At 38.6% G+C, this 13,644-nt stretch overlaps 1 protein-coding gene across 5 annotated transcripts in view; it reads left to right on the plus strand.

The window, feature by feature from the left end:
- The window catches only part of APP (amyloid beta precursor protein), a 220,629-nt gene that overhangs the window by 98,835 nt on the left and 108,150 nt on the right, over positions 1-13,644 (plus strand). For all 5 annotated transcript variants that reach the window (XM_062002381.1, XM_062002400.1, XM_062002391.1 and 2 more), the window contains exons 4-5: positions 6,677-6,789; positions 8,195-8,388. In XM_062002381.1, coding sequence (XP_061858365.1) covers positions 6,677-6,789; positions 8,195-8,388 — 307 coding nt within the window. The remainder of the gene's footprint in view (positions 1-6,676; positions 6,790-8,194; positions 8,389-13,644) is intronic.

Below are 13,644 nucleotides of genomic sequence, written 5' to 3' on the forward strand. Positions count from 1 at the left end.
ACTACTGAGATGTCAGAGTGAAAAGTAAAAAAGTGGATCTTAAAAATCTGTTGATGCTGCAGAGCAAAGGAGAGGAAGGAGGCAATGAGCAATCAAACACTGTATGAGAGGAGGAGAAAGGATTTTTACTTGTGCGGCATTACGTAGGAGCTCTGTGACTGAGACAAGGATGAAGTCAAGCTACCCATAGTGACACTTTTAGACTTCTCTGGTCACACTGACAAGTTCAGGGAGGGTGTGTTTTGTCTTTGTGGGCCTTTTAGGAAGACAGAGGTTATGATGCTGGGATAACGGGCTTTAAGGACAGTTCTGTTATATTGCATTACTGAGCAAGGAGGACAGAAAAGGCATCTCATTGTACTGCCAGTAAGATTTTTACTTTTAGATAGGGGAGACAAGTGGAAAGAGGAAGAAGAGTAAATGAATGCTTCAATGAACTAGTGAGATGCTGCAGACTTTTAAGGAATGTTTATATGTTTTATATATGCCAGAGCATGTGATGATGTGTTTTTGAATTTTGCGTGAATTTTGCGTGCAGTATCTGTTACTGACATCATGCATGGAATCTGAATGATGCCTGCATTCTCTCTGGAAAAGAAGACAATTTTAGCAGAAAATGTAGTGAGGCAAAAAATGGCAAAGTGAGCAGAAATTCCATTTATGTCTATGATCAAAGAGCTACAGAGAAAGGGGGAAGAAAATTTGAGACTAACCATTTTTTATGTATCATACGTTATGAAAATGAAGACATAGTAAACACCATGAATTACTTACAGGTATATTTCTTGGTGTCATGTGGTGGAATGTACTTCGATGGATTGTACATAAAGGATTTTAGCGCTTCGATTCCAGAATCATGGCAGAACACATGGTATAACAAGACTGGAGCTCCTTGTTATGGTATATGTGTGGATATTTAGATGTCAATGAGTTCATTACAGTGAACTTTCTTTTACCTTGATCTTGTGTCTTAAGTATGGTCATATATTGTGTGCCATTGCAGTGTTTGTGAAAAGTACCTTAATTGTCATGATTTCTCAAAATCATTATAAAAGTGTCAAGTTGCTAAGGTGTAATACAGGTAGAATTACCAGTCTGTTTTTAATCTAGTGGAAGAGCTTTGCTTGTCCCAAATTCTTGCCTTTTGTAGCCTAAGAAATGGATGAATGTTGTGAATAGTGAAGGTAGTGTACTTGAGAGTTATTGCATCAGAGTGTACTTGTTGCTATGTATGCTAAATAACACAATAAGAAACCACTTTTTAGTAGATGTACTCTCTGTACCTTTTCAAGGATTTCTTTGAAGGAAAAAAAAAAGCCCATAAAGCAATAGGCACTTGCTTTGTTGCTGGCAAAATGTTGGAGAACCACTGTCCTTGCTTTTTCAGAGATTTCAAACATAATGAGAAAAATATAAATAAATAAATAAATAAAATTTTTAAAGAACAGCCTTATTATAGATAGGTAAACAACTCCTTAAAACTTTAAGGACAAAAGTTTTGATAGATGCATTAATAGGGTCAGTGGTCATTTTGGCTGAGCCTCTGGAAGACAGAAAAGCTGCAGCTATTCCAGCCTCACACCCCAGAGGTGTCCGTACAGGTCGTGCTGTCACTTCTGCTTCTGCCCTTCAAATTTGGGTCTATATTGCTTTCCATCAGATGTGCCATGTGTGTCTGCCATAGGTTACAGACAAAATGCTGGAGTTGGGACGGTTTTCTTATTACAGAGCTGCTTTTGGGGGTAATTTTATGGGCAGGGGTTAAGCCTGTTAATCACTCATCAGAAAAATAGAGATGATCCAAAGTGCTGGGACACCTCACCTTTCTGTTGAGTGATGGATGGGTTTTAGGGAGAGACCTCTCTAACTTTGGCATTTGGGATGGGGTCAAGCGAGGTGATTTCAAGCTTTAAAGACTAACAGGCTTTCGGTACAGCTCTGGGCTCTCCACATCACCACTGGTGTGCTTGCATGCAAGCTCCTTCACAGCCTGCACAGGAGGGGTCAACACTGTTCCACACTGCTCTGAATGCTTGGCTTGAAAGTCACCGGGCAAGGAGATATTGTAGGTTAGGTTTTGATACCTGACAGTGTATTGTTTTTAATATTGATAGTCCTTCATAGGTAATAGTGTACGTAGAAATTATCTTTTACTTGGATTTTAACATACTGCTTAAACACTGCTTCTATTTAATTTCCATTTAAAATTAAGTTTTAAATTGGAGAAATCTACAGATCCCTTGTTTACTTTAGGCTGTTAAAAATCATTTAAACAAGACCAAAGATGTTTAACTGTCCCATTTAACATGTTTGGTGCCCAAGTTCAGGGGAAAGCTATGCTGTGGGCTATGGCAGGCATCCATCCCTGGGTACTGAGCACAGCAGTAAACTGTCCTTCAAAATGAGTTTTGACAGGCACAGCCTCCCCATGTCTAAATGAGTCTAAAATAGTGAAGTGCACAACTGATTCAGTATGCTGCTAGGTAATTGTGCTTATTGAATCATTTTACTGAAAAATTAAATGTGTTTTTAAAGTACGTAGGCATTTTGCATCTTCTCTGCTTTTGTGGACTTGTGAAGAGAAGAAAAATAATTTACAATAAAGTGTTTCTTTGCTCTTGAGGCCACTGTGGTTTGAACTCCACAGATTGCTGCTAACTTTTCATTACCAATGTTAGAACTAAGAAAACATCACTCATAAATACTTCTGTAAACACCACTCTTAACAGAAGCACCTAAAATTATGTGGCTGTTTAAATAAATGTAATAATGTATGTTTAACATAATATGCAATAAATAAGTGTACCTTGGTAGGCACAAGAGCACCCCACGCAGCCATATGGGGAAAGGCACAAGGTCTGCCCTCTCCATGCTGTGCTGTGCTGAGCATGCAATGGCTTGGGGCAGCCTATGAGAGGCCACAGGGAAAAGTTGCATCTCTCTCAACTTTCTCAAATGTGTGCAGTGCAGACGCTTGAGCTTGTGAATTCATATTCACAAGGCCCTTGTTCTCACCAGTGACACAGCAAATGATTCCTTGAGTTCTAGAGCCTCAGTATGTGTGCTGCCTCTTCCTGCAAAATTTAGCTCAGACATTGTTTGGAAGTACTTCTCTGAACATCATTTGAACATGCTTATTTTTCCTAACCATTGGCTGGCAGGTGTTTGGGTTTGCCTTGGATTTTGTTTTATTACTTGTATCATCTTTCTTTACTTTCTGTGTGCAATGTAAGATGGAGTCTCACATCCCATGTGGTTTATGCAGTAGATGGGAAATCCACTGATCAGGACCATCTCACGCAGAGTATAGTATTTTTTATTTTGAATCGCTTTGCCCTGATATCTTATCAGCCATTAAACAGATAGGGCAGTCATCTTCTTCTGAGTGTGCCCACTTGCTGGGCCTTTTTTCTTCCCAGAGAAGATTTAAAATACTGTTTTGATCACTTGCCTTCACTATAATCCTCATTCTTTTAGAGGTTGATTCTTAATATTCTTCTTTGTTGTATTGCAAAATGAAATATCTGATCCAGAACTTCTGGTCTTAAAGCACAAAGTCTGTTCTTGTTCAGAAAGTATTTTTCAGAGAATAGGAAGTGCTTGACCAAAGTAAGATTATTTAATAGTAAAATGCAGCATCATAACCTCTGCCAAAACTGTCTTTAAAAAATGTGAACCACTACCCCACTGTGATACACCAGTATGGGGCAATATGACAGTCTGCTACAAACATAATGGAGAACTGAGCATCAGGAAAGGGATCACTGACACTGGAGAGGGGGGAGAGATTTATAAAACGAAATTAAACTGTGACTTACTACATTGACACAATATATGTTCCAGTGATGTGCAGTTAGAAGACATAGGTTTGAGTCAGGAACAAGCAACTTTTGCAAAAGAGCAACCAGCGAATTGTCAGCCTTCAGTTAAATGAATGGTAGGCACACGTTGGTGATTTTTTAACCTGGTAAAGCAGTCTTTACCTGGAATTTCCCTTTAGGGCTGTTTTCTTCAGTCAGTCAGAAATCCACAAGCCAGGAGAGTCATGATTTTGTCCAGCCCTTCACTGCTATATTGAGTAAACAGCGACTGGAAAACAAGTCGCTGTTATATTTGCATTTGCATCACTTGAGGGAGTTTAATGATTTACGAACTCACCAAAAGACAAATTGTGCCGTTGTGGTTTATTATTAGAATACCTCAGCAAAGCACAGATGTACAGCTATAATCAAAATACAAGAGTCGCTGAAGAATGCAGAAGAGTACGGGAAAAAATTATTAAATGTGAGCCCGACAGAGCTAGTGCCAGTGGTGGTAATAGTAACAACTCTTCATTATGTGGATTTGGTACAAATTTTGTAAGATTTTATGTCCATAGTGTGGCCATGGTTTATCTGTGGCTTTATGGCATCTGAGTAGGCAGCAGGGGTAAGATGCTGGTAAGGACAAGGGGACAGCACAGACCTAGGGGGGCTTTTAAGGCAGTGCTGTTCCCTGGGAAAATGTTCATCCAACTTCAGCCTCACAGGCAGGGTGTCAAGGTCAGCCTGGTGAGGTGCAAGTTAGTATGTTGTACTAGAAGAAAAAGTAATATTGGAATTTAATTATGTGTTATGATACCAGTATCTGATAGTGGAAATTATGATCAATGCTAGGCTGGAATGCTCCATCAGTCAAAAAATGTACTAATGCACAGCTACCGCAGTCATGGCTTGTCCTGGCAAACTGAAGTAGTATTACATTTTTTCTGTATTTTCAGAGCCATGCACATTAGCTTTCTCTTTTAGGAGGCATAGGATTGCTCTGTCCTCACACATGCTTGTTTTCCCCTGGCAGTTACTTGTTAAAAACAGCAAAAAATCTCCAGTCTTACGAATCAGCAGCATTGAAAATCAAACATGTACTGAAGTGATACAGATAGAAGCTTGTTGGAAGTCAGAAGTGTTTGGAAAGCTTCTTTCTGATCGTGTTTCTATTAGACTAGCCCAGTCAAAAGTTATCCGTTACCTACTGAGTGATTTTGTAGGAGACCATCCTGACACATACCCAAAGACAATTACAGCTAAAAATAAAGTGCAAATTTTTCAAATTTCAGTGCAAGATTTGGGTGTGATACTTCTGGGAGCAGAAGTTTTATTAGCAGAAGTTACAGATTCTGTATTTTGGGTTAGCAGAAGATGTTCTTACTTATTTTATGAATTTATTTTGGACACTTCTAGAAGAGATTTCTGTTAATAATTTGTAGGTATTAGAGTATGTCACTGAAGGACAGAGTAAAAAAAAAATAGTCTTTTTTTTTTTCCCTAGTAAACTGACTAGGGAGAGCTAGTCTTTTAAGCTTTTAAAGCTTTCACAACAAAAGCACTGAAATATAGCAAGGAGTTTCATGTGAAATACACATCTTGGTGATTAGCAAAGATATATACATCTGTTTTCTGAACTCTGCTTTCTCCCAATTCATTGGCTGTTGAGTATTTTTAAAACTGACTTTTTAATTGTAAGCCTCAAGGGCCACTTCATCAACCAACTAAGATGACCCTCTACTGACAGTAAGCTTGTAGTTGTCTTATTTTGATTAATTAACCTGTTATTGTATCTATGCAGCCATTGGGACACTTTGATTAGTACATTCAACACACAGAGGCTGTAGTTTTTTGGAGGTTACAAATGTGCTTCAGGCAGCTGATGATTTATGCCAGTTGAGTTGTGCTTTCAACAATCCAGCATCTGTTCAGATTATTGACTTCTCAGAAATATGTTGTAATTTTTCCTTTTTAAAAAACCCAAACATTTGAGGGGTTTGGGGGTTATTTAATTGCAGTGCGAGAATCTTACAGAATTACAGTGATTTGAGTTAAATAAATCACGTTACTTATCAGTTGAATTTCTTCTAATGCTTCAGTAGTGACACTGAGTATTGTTTATTTCAGTAGCTTGTAACTTTCTCTTTTGCTGCTGAAGACAGCACAATCTCTTTGGTCATTTATGTCCTTGGTAAAGAGCCTTTTTTCCCCACTTCAATCTGACCAGATACTTAGGTGATTCATGAATCATCTTGTTCCCTGGCTGATGAGCAACTGGAGCTCATCAGCCTTCTGGGCTAACCTGAATTCTTCTGGCTGATGAAATGAGGTTGCAATAGAGAGACTGCATCAATAAAAATAAATAAGTGAACTGTGCTGCTGTTAGTGCTGTAATTCAGTAGAAATACTCTCACATTGGTTGAAATAATGTGTTGGTGTCTGATCTGTTTGTGAGGAAAAACCTAAGTATTTCAAACCGTTTCAAATCTTCTCCCTACTGCTACTCAGATGCAAAATGTAATTGTCCCTCCCTGTCCCTGCACTCCCCTTCCAGGAGCTGGATCCACTAACTCCTGACTTCATGTTGTACACATAGATCTTTGATACATCCTGCAAGTTTTCCACTGGGTATGTGGAGGTTAGCATATTATGCTAAAATTCTCATAATGTATGTCTGAACTCAACGACAGGAGATGCTTTCAAATGGAAAGTTTGAAGAAGGTGATAAAGGAAGGACCATTTAGAAACTGTTCCATTCTCTGCAAACAGACCCTGCCACTCATTCATGAAAGCTATACTATGTGTAGATAAAGATTTAATTGGATGAGGTGAAGGAAGCAAAATTAATATTTTTGTAATTTTTTTTTTTTCAGTGGGTGAGTTTGTAAGTGATGCCCTTCTGGTACCAGACAAATGCAAGTTCCTTCACCAGGAAAGGATGGATGTGTGTGAAACTCACCTGCACTGGCATACTGTTGCTAAAGAGGTACATTCGCCTGTCTTGTTCATGTTCTTCTTCTTTAGAGCTGTATCACTTTTCAGAGGATTAGTTTAAATACAGCAGTGACATGGAAAATTTTAAAAAATACATATAGATGCTTGAGTGAGTGGCATTTTGTTCTACTTTGTGAGGTGGGAAATAGGAGTCACTCTGCTGAGCACATCAGAGTCCAATATTGGATACTTAATGTTGACCTTTGAACATTGACCCTGTTTCATAACGTTGTTTTTACCTCCCATGTGCTCACACTCACACCATACTTTCTGCTTCCTGTGGCTTCCTGTGTTACTACTGCTCTGGAGCTCAAGATCCATCACTAATGCTTCAACTGCTTTTATCACGTTTTTAAATATGAATATTGGATTGCCACAAGCTTCACAGAATTCAAACAGGCCTCCAAGAATGTAGTATGTGAAATTCAACATGAAAGACTAGGAGAGCTGATAAGACATAGGACTAGCCAAAGACATTTTGCAGTCAAGCACATTTAAATTTACCAGTGCTTTACTGAAAACATAAATGAGCCTAATGTTATAATTGCTAATGCATTTTGGACATCTTTATCCTTACATAGAGAGGGTGTGGGAATGAAAACTGAGATGAGCTTCAAGATTTTTGACTGGTGTCTTGTTTGGAACCTCTTAGTTGTATGTTATCCCACCTTCTGGAGATCAAAATTTAAATGTGTTCAGCAGCTTTTCAGATTTTCTATTCTTGCTTGAATCATGCCGTTACCCCTCAAATGAAGCATTTAAGGCACCAGTCTTCACACGGGCAAATTCTAATCCATTTTAAGCACTTGCAAACTTGAAAGGGCATAGCCTAGAAGAACACAATCACTAGGCACCACTGAACTATTTTATTTTTTTCACCTCCTCTACATCACTATATCTTTAAGGTATGATTATGCACAAGGGACTGTTTCCTAAACAAGGATAGGAAATACTGTACTGTCAGAGGTGTCAGACCAGGTACAGTGTGTATAACAGGTATTTTAATTCTTAATCTATCTTGCAGTGAACTCTTTAATAGTGTTAATACATCAGGTATAATAAATTATTGTTCTGCCTTCAAGTTTTCAGTTTATGAGGCAGAGCCTGGGAGGATTTTAGGCAAGGGGATATGGAGTCATCAGGTATAATGGGAGGAGACAAGTCTGCCTGTACTGGGAAGGACTAAAGGGGCAAGGGAGAGGAGAGCTTGTCGGTTACAGTGGTCATGCAGACACAGGTAGTTCTAAATCATGTTTCAAAATTCAGGGATCATGCAGTTCACCAGCATCAGCTTCCTGAGGCAGTGTGCAGCACCTTACGTTTTCTCAAGGTCTGTGACACTTCTTCCGGCTTCCTGCATGAAAATATTCTTACTATTTTCTTTCTGTTTTCTGTAGTCCTGCAGTGAGAAGAGCATGAATCTGCATGACTACGGCATGTTGCTGCCCTGTGGAATCGACAAGTTTCGTGGTGTGGAGTTTGTTTGCTGCCCACTAGCAGAGGAAAGCGACAATCTTGATTCAGCTGATGCTGAAGATGATGACTCAGATGTCTGGTGGGGAGGCGCGGATGCAGACTATGCAGATGGAAGGTGAGAGTGACTTTTTACCCTTCAACTTGTTATTGTCTTACTAAAGGTGCCAAAAATCTGTCTCTGATACCTCGGTGTGGAACAGTCACTGCGCCTTGTGAGGGAACTTGCACCTGCAGCAGTTGAAAACATTAGTATTCTACTCATTTATTTTTCACTTTGTACAGAAAAGCTTACTATTAATATAGTTATTGTGCTTTTGATGCCTTAATTTCATCAATAAGAAGTGTTGCCATGTTTATAACAAAGATGCTTAAATACATACTTTTTGACAACTAAACAATAAATACCGTTGTAAGATGAATCATTGTAGTCTAGAGTACAGCAACACTCAGCCAACACAACCGTTGGAGGTTTTGAAATGTTTTCATTCATAATACTCATTAGCTATGTGCTGTTAATAATCTAAGAATATTTCTCTGCAGACAATTTCTTTATAAATGTGACATAAAGAAAATCTGTTTTAATGTCTGGCCTTTGACAGATTCATTAATATGCTGCTGTTAAGATTGAGTGTGGAGGTATCCTTCGCAAGACAATGGTGGATGGGAAAATGTCATGCTTGTCTTTACCCTTTAACATCCCCTGTGCACATAGTCTAATTTTGAGCTAAATAAGGGTTATGACTGTGTCTTAAATGAGTTATCTGGTACTGTCAAAGCCTTTTCACATCTGTCTCTTGAGCATATTAGAGAGCTTTTGTGAGAACAGAGTACATTGTTATGTCCTTGCAGCTGAATTCAAACAACTCTTTAAGATGGCTTTCTTCATAAAACTAAGATTATAGTCAAATTCTGTTTGTATTCCATAGACTTCCATCACTTGATCCCAATGCTAATGCTGTGTTTCTACTTCTTAGGTGATGGTACTGCATCTTTTACAGCTAATGTACAAAATAAAAAACTTGGGGCAAATTCCAAGTGGTTTCAAGGAGAACCCTGAAAATAAATGGGAACCAAATGTAGTGAGTGATGTGGAAAGTTAATGGTTCAGAATTGTGTTGTGTTTGGACTTCTTAATAATCCAGATGAAAACAAGTTCAGGACAGAGATTGAACTGCTATAGCTCGGTACAAAGAAATGGCAACAAGGCACTGAAACATTAGAAACCATGCCATGGTGGGCATCTATATCTTTCCTGACAAAGCATTAGTAAGTGTTGCAGGGAAGAGTTCTTTGTGAGTAATGGAATAATTTTAGTTAAAATTAAAATTTCCCCATTGTAATTTCCATTTTTTCTTCATAAATGGGAGTGAATAGTCAGGACTGTTTGATGCAAGTAACCTGCATCACGCAGTATTGCATCTTCCACATTGACACCTTCAAGTATTTTTCTGACTTGTGCTTCCAACAGCTGTCAAAAGGTCACAACATATAACCCTTTCAGTGAGATTTCTACACTAGCCCTTGGACTGTTGCTGTATTGCTTTGATATATTTTGATTATGTATTGATTGAAATATATTCCCTTAGAACAAAGTCTACACCAATATCTTATTCTAATTGAGACAAATTTGCCTTTTTTCATCACTTATATACACATACATAACATGTATATAAGATCTAGTTATGTATATATTTTATATACATTATGTACACGTACATATAAAAAATATATAGATACAAAACTTTCTTTCATGTATCTGATCAGAGATTGCTTAAATATTTTAGATATAAAGATAAAAGATAATATTTTAAATAAAATGGTGTATAGAGTAGATCTATTTGCAAGACAGATAGCCCATTTATGCCTTTTTCATTAATTTACTGTTCTAGTCCATTGTGTTCTTTATAAAACAGTTCCATATCTGAAGAGATGAGTTCAAGTATAACTTCATCAATTTTGTATCCTCTAGGAATAGGAGATACAACTGCAGTTGGATCCATATTTGAAGTTCCAACCATCGATTTTTTTTTTTTCCCTCCCCTTCCATAAGAGTGCATGCAAGAGGAAAATGAAAGCATCCTTTTATGGGGAACTTATACTTCAACTGCAAATGAAAGGCCAAGCAATTTTTAGCTCTTTTACACTGACTCAATCGTATTTCTTGCTGCTTTCTCAACTTCTCAACTGAATTTAAACTATGTATACTGTAGCCAGAAATACTCTTGAAATTACCCATTTCTTCTGCAGCAGTAGGTGGTAGTTCACATTTCATGTGTGCATGTGTATATGAGCATATGTGTGTATATAAATATATATGCCTTAGTCCTAAGCCGATTGTGAGGCAAGGAGGAGAAAGGAAGTGAAAAATAGGAAGATGCCTTCCTAATACTGAATTTTCAATAGTTTCTACTATGAAAGCACTTCTGTTTAAAGTGTATACTAAAGTCTACATTTTTCACCTTCCATGGATAATCTCACACTGAGAATGTTTCCTTCGTCCTGAAGCCTTCCAAAGATCTTAACATCCACTTGTGTATAGCACCTCCTCAGCATGACACTGCATGAAGGAAAGAGAAGGTGCTGGCAGTTTGTGAACCAGCAAATGCTGTACCTACTGCTCAGCAGAGTTGTCAGAGGAGATTTGAGTTCTTCACGGGGCCTATCTTGGCAGGGAGGACATATGCTGTTACCACATCGGCTGGGCAAAGTATCCATTGAAGTATTTTCCTCACTTGGAGTAGTTTTTACTTGGGTCACATCAACTGAGTACAAGTTGTCAGTGTCTCATAGCTGATAGCTTTTAAAGCACACAGAATGTACTCTGAATCGTGAGGCATGTACTTTACCTTTCAAGGGGGTACACTCACTCATTCTAGGGAATTTTTGTGTTTACTTTGCTGGCAGATTTTGTGGCTGCTACCACAAGGTGGAAAATGTTTTTCTTCATGCAAAAAAATACAAAAATGAGAAGGGGACAGCTGGCCCTTTAGGAGAAGGATTTCATGCTATTACTCTGCCACAGGTTTGTGGCAGGAATTCCACACCATCCATGTTGCTGGAGTTACTGGGTTGACATTTTTTTACTCATTTCTACCCAGAAGTCACAATTTGTGTCTAAAATTAGTTGCTATTACCATATATGAACGCCAGTAATTGTTATTTTCATTTTTTATTTCATTAGGTCTAGTTTGGTTTCTGTTGTACAAATAAAGACTTTTTAGATGCTTTTGCAAGTGTCTTTGATATTTAGAATCAGCATATGGTCCAGCAAGAACATAACCCATTCCTCACTGTAAGTAGAAACCAGTCTGTTGTAGATGACCCCAGCTGCAGTATTTCATTCCTTTCTTCTCATGTCTGGCTGTGGAGCTTTCCGCTTGATAGCTGTAGCCTTGTCTCACCCTACCTGTGCCAAATCCTCTTCGTGGAGAGTGAAACCTCCAGGCTGATTGCATCACACTTCCATCTCTGTGAAACACCACTGGTAAATGTTGGTCACAGATCACCAATCTCAACCCCTGCCACCACTCCCCCTGCTGCTGAGCAGCAGCACCGTGTGTGGCTCTTTGTAAGGCCAGTGGATGCTTAAAGAATCCCAAAGTGAAGGTGATATGATGGAATTAGAGATGGCAACTTGAAAAGCAAATGTTTGTATCCTCATTTCTCAAAACAGAAAGCAGAATCTAGCAAATGTAGGTGAGATATTTGGAAGTAACTTTAAATCTCAAACTAAATGTTAAAATATTTGCAGTTACAATTCTGAATATTTAGTGGAAACCACATTGCAGACATTCATTTTGTAAATGTTCTTTTTCAGACTATAGTGTGTTTTTACCCCCAACAGTTGTCACTGGAGCATTGCATTTTCTTTTTTATTTTGTCAGATGTTTTCTTTGGCACAGGAGGAGGCAAAGCTCAACAGCATGCTGTATCCACACCATTTGAGGGCACATGGAGGCAGCTTAGGCTGCAGAAATTGTCACAGACATTCTTCCTAGTGGAGGCCTGACTACCACCTGAGTTTGGGTGTAAAATGATGTGACTTGTTTTGTGATGTGACTTGTTGGCAGTACTTGGGGAAAGGAGAAAGGGTAGATTTTAGTGATAGGTGGGATATGGTCCTTTTTTGTTCATGAGGCCAAGAGGCTGGGTCTGCCTATGCTTTTGAAACTGCATCATGTCATGCTTGTCCTGAAATAGCATATAACTGTCACTTGAGAGGTCACAAGCATTTTTCACCAGTGCTGTTCCTTGCTGTTATCCACACCTTTAATTAAAATTTACCTTGAAGACTGCCTGAGGGGACAACCAGATGCAGGTGCTGGCTTTCAGTATAGCTGCAGAGCTCTCCCTGCATAGCTACAACTCAGTCGAATGACCTGCAAGCTCTGGCTGCCCTTGAGATTTGGCACAGCCTCATGTCCTCCTGCCTGTACCTGGGCACTTGCTAGAAGCTTAGGTGACCTTGATGTCCAAGGTTGAACAGATGAAGGAAGAGTGATGGCCAAGCTGGAAACTTCCAGATTTTTTCTGCCTACATTTGTCTCTCCTCATCTTCCTGTCACTCTGAGACCTTCCAGGCTTTCCTTCCACTGGAGAAAGAGGCTGCTGTCGTTTTCCGTCTTTCACAGCAGGGAAACTGAAACACAGTAAGTGTCACCCTTGTGGGTTATACAGAAAGCTTTCCTTTAAGTCTTATAGCTCAGAGGCAGAAGAAGATAGTGCCTTAACTTCAGCCAAGTCTCATTCTTCTAGACAATCTGTGTCTATTTACAAAGTCAAGAACAGAAGATTTAATTTTTCATTGTTTTTCCTTCAGCAGGTTAGGCCAAATTAATTTTGTCTGTGGCATTTATAAAAGGTATGTTCAGGCTGATATAATGATTGAGTAGTGTTGTAAATGTCTCATTGTAAGTAGTGTATTTTATAAGGGTTCGGTTTATAGTTTCTCATAAACTTCTGCCAAGTGAAGTTTTATGGTTTGTTTATACTTGCCATTAGAATAGTTAATATGGTAGTTTTTCTACTACAATAAATAATCCAAAGGAGTGCAGTCCACTTTGTGCTGAAAATTAGGCATCTGTGAAGTAAAAATAAACCAAGTTTGTGCTATATAGCATGGTAATCATGTTGTTTTCTGGTTTTGCAACCCTGGAGCAGACAGTTTAAGGGTAAGTGCTCATGTCCAGGTGCTGCAAAAAAATAGTTACTAGTGCTGTATCCTTTTTGACTCCATAAAGAGCTTTATTTTTGTCAGTGGTATCTGGAAAAACTTTTTTTAATTGCCTCCTCCAACTCTAAGCCAAGAAATCCTGAAAGACTTTTAAAACTTTATCATTTTTTCTAATGATGAAAGCAGTGTTGTGTATGT

The sequence above is a fragment of the Colius striatus genome, chromosome 1 (genome assembly GCF_028858725.1).
Source record: "Colius striatus isolate bColStr4 chromosome 1, bColStr4.1.hap1, whole genome shotgun sequence".
In the NCBI taxonomy this organism is placed as follows: domain Eukaryota; kingdom Metazoa; phylum Chordata; class Aves; order Coliiformes; family Coliidae; genus Colius; species Colius striatus.